This window comes from Thermobia domestica, chromosome 18, assembly GCF_964235325.1.
Source record: "Thermobia domestica chromosome 18, izTheDome1.hap1.1, whole genome shotgun sequence".
In the NCBI taxonomy this organism is placed as follows: Eukaryota; Metazoa; Arthropoda; class Insecta; order Zygentoma; family Lepismatidae; genus Thermobia; species Thermobia domestica.
This window is the reverse complement of record NC_137471.1, coordinates 167,441,893-167,454,427: the sequence shown is the minus strand read 5'-3', so window position 1 is coordinate 167,454,427 and position 12,535 is coordinate 167,441,893. Positions and strand designations below refer to the sequence as shown.

General features: G+C 37.2%; 1 protein-coding gene across 5 annotated transcripts in view; it reads right to left on the bottom strand.

Annotated features, from left to right (window-relative positions):
* The window catches only part of Sin3A (SIN3 transcription regulator family member A), a 177,123-nt gene that overhangs the window by 32,755 nt on the left and 131,833 nt on the right, over positions 1-12,535 (bottom strand). For all 5 annotated transcript variants that reach the window (XM_081746192.1, XM_081746194.1, XM_081746195.1 and 2 more), the window contains 4 exons: positions 11,287-11,501; positions 7,972-8,129; positions 4,392-4,512; positions 1,800-1,943 (listed from right to left, as the gene is read on the bottom strand). In XM_081746192.1, the coding sequence (XP_081602318.1) occupies positions 1,800-1,943; positions 4,392-4,512; positions 7,972-8,129; positions 11,287-11,501 (638 nt within the window). The remainder of the gene's footprint in view (positions 1-1,799; positions 1,944-4,391; positions 4,513-7,971; positions 8,130-11,286; positions 11,502-12,535) is intronic.

Genomic DNA, 12,535 nt, shown 5'->3' with positions numbered 1-12,535 from the left:
AATTAGAACGGCTATGTGGAGACGCTGAACGCCGTGACAAGCCTTGGGTGGAGGATAGCTGCTCGAAGACCCTACGTGTGGCAGTAAGATTTAGCTTCTTGCTCTACCATTGGGAAAACTACTCAGGACTGGTTGTCATAGAAGTTTTACGTGGTGCGCAGTTGGGCAAATAAACAACCGCACAGAATGTAACAATAAGATCAAGTTGATAAACAGGATTCAGGAGCCGTTTAAGGTTCTTCCTCGGGAGACCATGCGTGTCACTTTGAGACAATTGGGGATGATTAGGGTGACTTTTCTTAGATATTTACATTTTCATTGTTGTCATCTTTGTATCACTTTCCCAGGTTTTTAATGTTATATATATATATATATATATATATATATATATATATTGTTTTGGCTCAAGTATTCCAGCTATTGTTGTCCCTTACCAGTAACTACAGTAACTATCAAATTTAGCCGGAATACATGTTACGAATAATTTTTTAAACGTGAAGTCGGTAGTTTTTAGCCTAAGAGGCATATCCATGAAACATTAAATTAAAGATATGATTTTAAAGTGCAATTTCTTTTCAAGTAAAACTGCGTCAACACTAACCACTTCTACCATTGCAAACATGCACTTATATAGGAGGCAACAAGCCGTCGCGTAGAACCCAAAAGTGTCATCTTTGTGAGGGAGGTAACAAGCTATACATTGAACTCATTTCTGACTTCATTCGAAGGAATGCAACTATTCTATCGTAAATGCATGAGGTCCTCAACTCTGTCTTTCAACCGTGTATGGATATTTTGCACTATTTTCCAGGACAATAACGTGCGTCGCCATCTTAATACCATCAGGAAACCCAGAATGCTCTACTCGAGTACACACCTTCTACAAGATGTGATCAAAAAGTATGGTGAATGTAAACTGCACAGTGTCATCCGACTACTGAGCCCGGTAGCCTAGTAGTGTCAGTGTCGAGTCTGAACAAGTTGTGACATGTTATTTAGGCAGAACAGCTGGAAGACTGTCTGTTGCGCGCCTACAATAAGTCTTGTTCTAAGCTGCAAAAAAAGTGCCAAAGCAGCTCACGAAATATTAAAATCGGCGTATGGCGTTTGAAGACTTGTTTATAAGTGGTATGAACGATTCAAAAGCGGCAAGGAGTCGGTTGGAAACGAGCAGTGATCGAGACGTCCTTCGACGTCAGAAACAGATTAAAACGTGCATAAAATGGCACAAATGATTTGTTCAAACAGGTGAATAACTATTTGAGAGCTTTCCGAACAACTAAACATATAGTATGGATCCGTGAAAAGCATTTCAACTGCTGATTAAGTTGGCAAATGGCTTCCTTCTTCACCACGAAAACGTGCCGTGCCACATCTTGCTTTTGATCCACGAGTTTTCGGCCGAAAAAAATATTCCTGTCTGTCTACATACGCTGTGTTATCCAGATATAACACCATCCGAATTCTGGCTCTTCCCAAAAATTAAAACCGTGCTTAAAGGGAAACGTTTTGACACCATTCCTGAGAGGAACACAACAGAGCATCCAATCATTCATTCAACGTTGGAATATGTGTATTGCTAACCAAGGACAGTACTTCGAAGGAGGTTAAATCAATTTCCATGTAAGCTTATTACTCTGTTTCCACAAAAATTATTCACCGTATTTTTTGATCACACGTAGTACCTTGGCCTGTTAAATCGCCTAAGATAATGGAAGAAAGCAAAACGTCTAACACACATACATTTCAAAAGATACTAAGCAAGCAAAAGCAGAAAATAGATCTCTTGGGTAACTTACCTCATCGTACATAGTTTCAATTTCGTTGAATAAACTTTTTGACCTCAAAGCTTTTATATCGTTTTGTTTGAAATTAATGCCCTGATGATCTAATGATTTTAAGTAATACTTTTCGTTCTGTTCACGCCAGATTTTGTTAAAGCCCTGCAAAGGAAATTTTCCATTATCAGAAAAAATAGATACGAAATATTATATATATAATTACATTAGACAAGGGAAGAAGGAAAATACACATCGTACATTTAAAGTCAAATGCACATATTTTAAATCATTAATGAAACACTTAATTGGAAATGACAAGACAATACGTAGAAAGCGGTATTCATATTTTAATTCAGGCGATTACTCATGTTTTATTCTTAAAATTCTTTTACACATAACTATAAGAACGCTGAAATAACTAGTACATTTTATTTTAAATTATATTAGAAGTTTTGACTGTTGAACATATCTTACATTTTCCAGATTTCGGCTCTCCTCTGGAGCCTTTTTCACAAGGTATAAAAATAGGAGAAAAGTAATAATAATAATAATAATAATAATAATAATAATAATAATAATAATAATAATAATAATAATAATAATAATAATAAGAAGAAGAAGAAGAAGAAGAAGAAGAAGAAGAAGACATAAAGGAAATAAAAAGGAACAGACTCACTAGGGTTGAGTAGTACAAAGACATCTTGTCACTGGCTTCGGCTATTACAAGTTAAATGATAATGAAACGTTAAAATGTTTTCATGGAAACATGATTCAGAATTACAAATTTACACCATGGGATGCATACTTGTTACGTACGACATCCAAAAGGCAAAATCCGCCAACAGTTTCAACACATTTCTCACCTGTTCCTCAATGCAACTAAAGTCAACTTCCTATTTCATAGAAGATGTAATGTATGAAATTCTCTACTTATCAATCCTGTAGAATAGAGTGGCCTGTTGATGTATATTATATCATCATCAGTTTGCTAAGTGATTCGCAGTTCAAGACCGTAATTGAATGTCAGCTGAAGATCACCAACTTAGTGTGTTGTGATTCTACATAGATATGAATATCAAGGGCTTTCCATTACCCATAAATTACGAAGTCTTATTGCCGAACTTTAAACGCGCCGAGGAAGGGGTAAAGAGTGCTTTGAAATAGTTTGCAGAATTTGTCTTTTGGATGTTTTCCGTATAAGAATTTTTATTTACTGTTTGTGGTTAAGAATATTTCTCAAGTAAAGGAGACATTTAGCTATATGTTAAAAGGAAATTACATACGTGATACTATGTCACAATATATATACACACATACAGTGAAACCTCCCTTAACGGACACCTCTTAACAGTGAACACTTCCATAATACGGACAGATCTTTTCTCCCGGCAGGAGGATCCTTCCTTTTACGGACTCTCAGATATGGACACGAACAGTCTTCTTCTAGCTACAACCTTTTCATGGCAGATACAAATTATTCTCAGCTCATGACTATCTAGCACAGAAAATACTTGCCGTAATTTGGAAATAAATCTTCAATTGAGTCCAACTAATACAAAAGTTACAAACAAGTTTCGATCAGAAACTAGTGTCCGCAGTAGCAGTCCTGGGTTCAATTCCCGGTGAGGATACTTGGCGGGGAAGATGTACCAGCAAGTGATGGACACTAGAATGTATTCGATAGTCCAGGCAGATTATCGGATGATTTTTTCCTTTCTAGTTGTAAACACACCACCACTTGTTCCTGCATCTGTTTTGAACTGTTTGACTGCCTGCTTTCACTTCATTCCAGATATCGAAAGCTGTTATATCATTTCAGGGGTTCTGCTAGTACCTTGGTGTATGTTCAAGAAACCAGCAGTGTTATTTTACGCCCTCTTCAAGGCCTTACAGAATGAGCTACGCCAAAGTATGTTTTTAGCAGCACCGAGTGAATTCTAGACTGTTGGAAGATCAAGTGCAATGCGTGATATCGATAGTTATATCTTTTCAGCCTAGTGTCTCGTTATGAAGCCCTGAAGGAAACACAATATCACTACCACTTTCTCCCTATTGAATGGGAAAAAACTATTCGTATTATTATGGTAGAGGACTCCCTCCCCCCCTTTTTACAGACTCTCAGATATGGACACGAACAGTCTTCTTCTAACTTTAATTTTTTAGTAACCTCTTCACAGCAGACAGGAAAAAATACTACTTTTCTGAAGTACCGAATACATTTCACCCATGAAGTGAAAAGTGACTGTCACAGCTATCGAATGGAGCCATGAAGGGAAAAGTAACTCCATACACTGCTCATGTGATAATGCTATCGTGTCAGAAGAAACGAAAGGGGAGGGTTTAATTTTACTTCTAGTTCCAAGTTGAGGCGAGTTTCACCTGAGAGAAAAAAAATGCACCGGTTTAAATGAAAGTTTAATTACTCTACGATGAAAAATTATCTGTCGGTTGACCTGGTAAGTTTGTGGCTAAATTTTGCTTGTTATACGGACAGATCACAGTTCCTTTTACGTGTAGATTTACCTATGGATTCATTCTGCACTGAATCATCCACTTAATCAACAACATATATCATAAACAATTCATCTGAAAGATTAATGTGTTACTTACTTTTTGCGCTTCCCGCCACTCCTCTTCTTTCGCCTTTAGCCTCCGAAGCACCATAGGAATGGCAACAGACGGATTCTTCTTTAAACCATCAATAATGTCTTGAGATTTGTCTCCATATATCCTGCAACAACCACATACATCACTCAGTATATTGGAAAAGCTATCACATCCGTAACAACAAATGAGAAAGGCAAATATGAAATTGATAAGCACCCAACTGATAAATATACAAAATATTGCAGTACCATAACTAAGCATTGACAAATGAGTACGTATCTTAGACTTATTGATGTCTGCATACGCAAGTCCTGTAGAGAACACCTCAGTATTCTTAAATATAGCTCTGATGTTCAGGTCGGCTCCCAGGTTGGATACGGCGTACTCTGTCTCCTATAGTTTAACGTTGCAATGCCACGACCACTTACACAATCTGTCGTTTTGTTCTCTGACTAATGCTCAAGTCATGCATTTAGTGTACTCGTGGTGAAAACAGTAGGTACGTCTACTTACCAGAATATACTTCTATCATATTTGTCAATGCATTAACTTACACAATGACGTTCTGTAATGTAGTTGACTTCGTACGCGCAAACAAAGTTCATAGACAGAATTATAAAGCAGTTTTTATAGATAAAGAATTCTTGAGTTAATCATAAATGAGTCTTCAAATATCCGAAATTTCCTTTCTGCATTCCTTGCAAGTCATTTTGAAAATTAATGAACTAAAAGTACAATTAGGGGTACAACTTTAACAAATGAGTTTTAAATAGTCCATGACAATATAATTAATTCCATCATTTATGTTGATTGCCTTTTAAGACTGCGGTAGTAGTCTGATCCTCTCTCGAAACAGAAAACTGGTTCCACCATTGTCAAATCAACTGATGCAGGATCCGGCACATCGTGGTTCGATTTCCAGCCAATCCAACCATCAGATTTTTGTGCTAACAGAATGAAATTTCAAAATGAATCTGAAGCGCAGAATCCACTTTAGGAATCACGTTTATAATCCTCATCACTGCCTTATTCCATACCCCTCTTTTATGCGGTTGCATTCTCATCAAGTTTCCATAACCTCATCAGCTGACAAAAAGATGAGTGCTGGAGACTGGAATATGGGAACACGGTAATGTAGTGGTTACAGCGTTGGACTCATGTACACGTGGTTCCGGGTTCACTGCCGGACGGTGCTTCCCAATTTTCGGCGTCCACCCAGCGTCGTGAGGTAAACTGGGGTCACGTGAATAAAACACATGATGCTGATGGCCACTAGGTCTAGAAAGCTCCAGATACGCTGGTTAGTGACAGGGCGTCGCTAGGCTTGACGTAATTCAGCCGGTCGCTGACAGATGGCGTTGGAGTGGCTCAGGCCTTCAAATCGGCTGTTATGCCAAGTTTATTATTATTATTATTGGAATGGGCAGTACATACTTAAGATATAGAACAGTACAAGCTTGTTTATAGTATACTTTAGATTATTTATTAATGTACAAGGGCCAGGGAAAAGTTTCCGGAATTTTATTATAGCTCTTTATTACCACAATATAGGTACTCATTTATTTAATCGCTTTCAAAGTAGGTACCTCCGGAACATACACATTTGCTCTACAGCTCCTGTCAGTACTGGGAACACCGATCAAATTCCTTTTTTGTATCTTCCGAAGTTCAGCCGTCGTTTGGGTTTTAATTTCTTCTAAGATGGCGTAACGGGTACCTCTGAATCCATTTTCACTTTGGGAAGAGCCAAAAATTCGATGGTCATAAACTGTTTTTGAAGTTATTAAAAGTCTCTGAAGCAGATTTCACCATTTTGATCATGAACTTGATATTTGCGTGTTGCTCGAGCTGTAACATTGTGCCAAACTGATCACACACACACTCCTCCGTTCAGCTACACTACTCTTTCTCTGTCTGTTATAACCTGTTCATACTTGTCAAATTCATGATTAGGGTACCTAAGGACTGTGCTGTACAAGAGTCAATATATTACCTTATAAGGGAGGGAAGAAAAAGAAACTCTTAATACCTCAGTCCATAGTACTGTTTCCCAGTTCAATTGTACGTGTTAAGATACAGATGGTGATCAGAAAAATGGAAACACCTGAACGAAATTGCAACTTACCAGATTAATATGGTGTCGGGCCACCTTTCGCCTTCAGAACAGCCTTGATGCGACGTGGAATGGAGGCATAGAGGTTGTGAATGGTAGCAAGTGAAATTTTACACCATTCCTAGTGCAGGGCATCGGCCAGTTCTGAGAGAGAGGATGGAGATGGAAATCGTCGCCGGAGTCGTGTTTCCAAGACAGACCATAGATGTTCAATTATGTTGAGATCTGGGGATTGGGCGGGCCAGAGGTGGTGTTGAACTTCTTCCCGATGTTCCTCAAACCACGCTGCAACAACGCCAGCAGTGTGAATGGGTGCATTATCATCCTGGAAGATAGCGTCATTGTCCGGGAACAACATCCGGACCATAGGATGCAAATGGTCTCCTAAAACTGCGACATAATCGTTGGCAGTGATTCGTCCGCTAAGTGTGACCACAGCACCCAATGAAAACCATGATATGGCGGCCCACAGCATCACCGAGCCGCCGCCATGTTTCACAGTTGGGCAAAGACACTGCAGATCATAAGCTTCTTTGGGCGTTCTCCACACACAAACACGTCCCGTGGTTGGGAATAGGGTGAAGGATGACTCATCCGACCATATCACACGTTTCCAGTCCTCAACGGTCCAAGTTGCATGGTCGCGGCACCATTTGCGGCGTGCGAAAGCGTTATGGTCCCTGATGAGCGGTTTGGTCCGTGCAACACGATCCCGTAAGTTCATGTCATGTAATTCGAGGCGGACTGTAATTGTCGAAACAGGGTGGGGGAGGTGCTGATTGAGTTCCTCCGTTACTTGCTCCGCAGTGGCACTACGGTTCTGCGTGACAATGCGCTTTAATACCCGGCGTGACCTGTCACTCATGATTTTCTTACACCCACTATTCCGCTTCCCCGATGTGGTTTTCCCATGTGTTGTGTAGGCCGTCATTACCTTCGACACTGTACAACGGGACACACCTAACACAGTAGCCACTGCCGTCACATTTATTCCACATAACCGCGCACCAACAATTTGCCCTCTTTGAAAATCTGAGAGGTCTCCCATTTTACACTACCTCCGTCTGCTGCAGCCACTGGACACTGCTGTTCCACTGCGCCTGACGTAGTATGGAGACCGACCTAACACACCACCACCAGCGGTCCGGCGCTGCGGGCGCCACGACACCACTGCCAACCCATACATCTGACGTTTTGCCAACTACAGGTGTTTCCATTTTTCTGATCACCATCTGTATATCAGTACATATTACATAGCAATCCACATAATAATAACAGAAAACTGATCGAAAAGAAGAATAAACACTAAAAGCGATGATGCTCTAAAGCTACTTCGCAAACTAGAATAATTCCCATTTCATGGACGTGTTACGCTCTTATTGTCGAAGTTGTCAGATCTTGTTCTTTTGGGCGCATTCGTATCATTTGAAATATTATCACTTTATAAATAAATGCCATGTAATGCCTAACCTTCGAATAGTCCGTTGATGGATAGTAGGAGAACTGCCACCTAAGCAATCGTCCAATCGGAATTTCGAAATATCCTCTGGAGACATTCGGGACATCTTTTTCTGCACACCTTCAAGAACGCGGATTGTTGAAGCATTTGTTTCAATAACAACATCCAACTGCAACAACAGAACTCATTGTAAGGACAACATGTAAGAGGTTAAAGAACATAAGAATAGTTCCTAATGAACATTATCAGCTAAGTTATCTTAAAATGGAAGACTTCCGTGCAAGAAGCGGATAGCTCCAATTGCGGATTTGATTCACAACTGAAAAAAACTGTTAAAACGCAATTTATTTTCATTTAGCCTCCAAATATTTTGTACAGAACTGTGACATTATAGGGGTAAAACATTTTTTTTTAAAAAAGTTTGGAGGTTAAAGTAAAGTAATGTAAAATTCGAGCTGTCCCCTTCTTGCACCGACGTCTTCAATTATGCTTGCAGTCATGAAAGGAAAGAAAGAAAAAAAGGTTTTCAAAAATTTTAAGGGCGATTAATATTCCCAATAGCACTTTCAACTGAAACTATTTTCACTCAACTACCTTATTCTGCTTTGATTTCATGAAAGTCTGAGCACAATGAAAACTTGCCTATTTTCAATGTCTAATATTTTACACTATTTTTTCAATGATACATTAAATTAACATTAATGCTAACCTTTTTACTCTGGCACAATTTCTATTCACAAACTACATATTTTGAATATAAACCAACCTCACTATACTCTTTACTTGTTTATTTTCATTCGATTGTGTTTGGTACTATTTAAATACATTGATTCCTTCAGACTGTCATACACTAAAAACCAAGAACAACTTACTTCTACGTGTGACACCATTGCTTGCACTTTGCTTTCTAGTCAAGTGTATGCTCCGCTTTTGACACCACAGTTCCCGAAATTGTTATGTAACATTCATACAAGTAAGTACTGTATGTGCATGAGTGTGAGTATCAAAACAACTCTACCCTTACTCCAAATAATATATGACAATATTCTTTGTAACACAGAAATAGAAGAGATCTACGATTTTCTTAAGACAATGTTCAAGATACGATAATTGGAGGAAATAACTAATTTTGCATTACATCAATTTCTCTATAGTCAATCATATTTTAGAAGTGGTGAAATGAAAGGCTCTTCAAGGAGCGGGCTGAACAGTGTAGTGGTTTACACATCAACTGGTGAGCCGGAAACGCGGGTTCGATTCTCGGCAAAGTCGTGCACTATTTTTACTATTCGTACATTAATAATTCTACATTGTTGACAAAACATGGCGATCAAACATAGTACTTTAGAAATTTTTGTTATCTCTCATACGTGTAAAAGCATGTACAGGCAAAAGAGTTAGCAAGCCATTTTAATACATACAGAAAGATCAACTTACTGACTAAATTTAACCACTAATAAAAGGAACTTCATACGCAATGTTAAACTTACTTTTCTCATTTTTGAATTTACGCGATACAGAAAGGGCTAAGGGTCGTACTCTTTTTGCGAAAAAAAAAATTGTTTGGAAAAGTCGTTAGCAAGTTTCTTTCATTCAGCAGCTTAATACAACGAAACCTCTATAATGAATGGAAAGAGAACATTCTTCAAAATAGTTTTGGTTTCGAAATATTTGCTATCTTTTACCACCATTTTTATTTTTATTTATTTATTTTATTTTATTTTTTTTAACAGTGTCTAGATTTACCGAAACGCAAATTAATTATATTGCGTTCTTATCAGACTATTGATATTTCAATGGGTAGGATTCTGGAAGATCAATAACAGTACACTGTAAGAAACGGTCATGGCTTACAATAAATATATTTATATTCGCAATTCGGGGAGTTCCTGCCACCAGAATATAAAATCAGTCTGGCTTTTATATATAAAATCATTGTTATTAATTACAACAAAGAAGGAAATAACAGACAGAAAAGGAATTCTAATAAATATTACTGAAATTTTATAACAATAAGAAACCTTAAAATATTAACAATGATTTGAATAAATTAATATCAGAATCCAATTTGTTATTCCTTTAAGTAAATCACATCTCAGTTTAATTCGTGTTTTAGATATTAAGTTTATATCGTTTGTATATTGGGCTCTATGTTAAATCCTCGTACTTCTACATCTCATTCAATCAGCTCTCTCAATCATTTGCTTTATCTTAGCATTTGACTACTTTTCTCATTCTTAAAAGAGTAATTGCAACTTTTATCATTTTAAATAATAATAATAATAATAATAATAATAATAATAATAATAATAATAATAATAATAATAATAATAATAATAATAATAATAATAATAATATAAATGGATCACATTTGTGTGGAATATCATTTTCACATCAACGGAAGTTATTATTTTAAGCTTCATTGTTATTATTGGTCCATCTTGGCTAATTATTAAACAACACGGACCAAAGACAAGAAACATACATACATATGCATAAAATTAAACACGAATTGTACCTATCCTAATAATGATGTGGCATGATGAGATATATGAATTATGTACGTGTTACATAACACAGGACATGATAAATTGCACACACGCAAACTGCAAATCCATTGATTTGATTTAGCTGTTAGAAAGGGATAGGAAAACGGAATTAAGCAATCACATTTACTAATAAATATTGGCAGGCAACATATTACTATTAGAAACATAACAAATTATTACCAACCAACGTGCGGTAACCCCCTTTCATCACAATCCTGCAAATAACGTACAAAGCTACGATTCGCATTGCAATCGAACATTCTAGAAAGTGTTATTGGAAAGATCGCTAAACTAGAAAGCAAGCAAACTTCTTCCCTATGATTTATTTGAGCATGCGTTCTTAACCTTCTTCGAATTTTAGTTGCCATGGCTTCTATTGCTGTCTGAAGTAGCATGTTATTCTCGTAATGAACCACAGCACATTCGACGACAGTTTATATTTACGTGTACATAATATTGTAATATGGTATCGGTATATAGCACCTTATTTACAATTATCACTACATCGCCTTACGATCCTAACAGGCTACTTAAACATATTGACACATTATTACATGCAGGAAAAACTGTTTAGTACACGAAAACAAGGTTCCTCATCAACATGCACCCTTGTACATATGAATCCCGGTTAAGTGCGAAAAGTACGATGACCAAAAGTACCCACATGCAAGAGTATATCTGGTTAGTTTCTTCTACGTTTAAGTACGAGTTCAATGTTCCGAGTTGCGAAAAGCAAGTCGTAACATGACAACCCCACTTGGACAGATTCCTTCTTACCTCAAATCGTTCATCTTCACAGCGATAGATATACTCTTCATATTGGGTTTTCCGAGAAGTGACGAACGTTGAATCTTCCGACCAGGTAGGAAACGACACCCACGTATCATTCAATACTTCTTTACACAACTGCGTCCTCCCAGAACATTTTGGCTGAACGTATGTCTTCGGAAGTGCACAGTAACTCGCTCCTAACCTCTTACACGCTGAATAATCTACAACAAATAGATACAACTTATATATATTCATTTATATATATTCTATGTAGTATATATCAGGGATATAGAAACAAAAACCTGCTAAATCCATTTTTTAATTTTGTCAGATCAAACAAAAGTGACTCCCGTATGTTTGAGAATTGTTGAACAATTTTTCTGTTTAATGATCACTACTTAATGCAGATGGGTAAAATCTACAACTAAAGAAAAACAGCTGTTCAACAATTCTGAAACATAAGGGAGTCACTTTTCTTTCGTTTCCTGAAAAAACTGGAAAATGGATTTAGCAGGGTTTACTTCTATACCCCTGATATAAACGTATAACTGTTTATTAAAATGAAATGAAATTTTTTAGTTTACCGATCGAGGGTTACGTCCTTTGAGCTAAGGGAGACGGATGGTTAACAAAAGTGTCCGGGAATCAAACCCAGGACAATGCGCACCAAAGCCACAAGCGTTAGGAACTCGACTAGTGGGAAGAGTAACTTTCGTATTTTTTTCACTATATATATATACACACAATTTTAACAAAACTAGTATGAATAGTTTTTTGTGTTGCCAAGTGTTCATTACCGTAATACAACCAACCAAACTATTTTAAACAATTTTCATCTTCAGCTCAAACACGTTACAAATTCTGTCTATGTCAGTAGTTAAATATACAGTATAATGTGAATTAATCGAAACCAGTATCTGATTTTCTACGTCAACTGATGATTAAAATAGTTAGTTATTGAAAATAAGTTTTCCTGGGCATTGCTGTGGTAAATAGTTTCTCAGCTTTTACAAAAGATATGCTAGATGTATTCCAGAACACATTATATACACATTCTATTACGAAGTTTAAATAAAGCCACCAGCTTGTCGTTTATGAGAACAGGATGATAACCGTTTGTTTTTGCCCGCTCGGTAATAGGTTAAATAAAGTATATAGGGTCAAATCCACGCCAAATCATCACAAGAAAAGGACTTTTTAACCTCACCATCTCAGATTGTGCCAAAAGTTGATGAAAAGCAAGAGATTGTGGAGT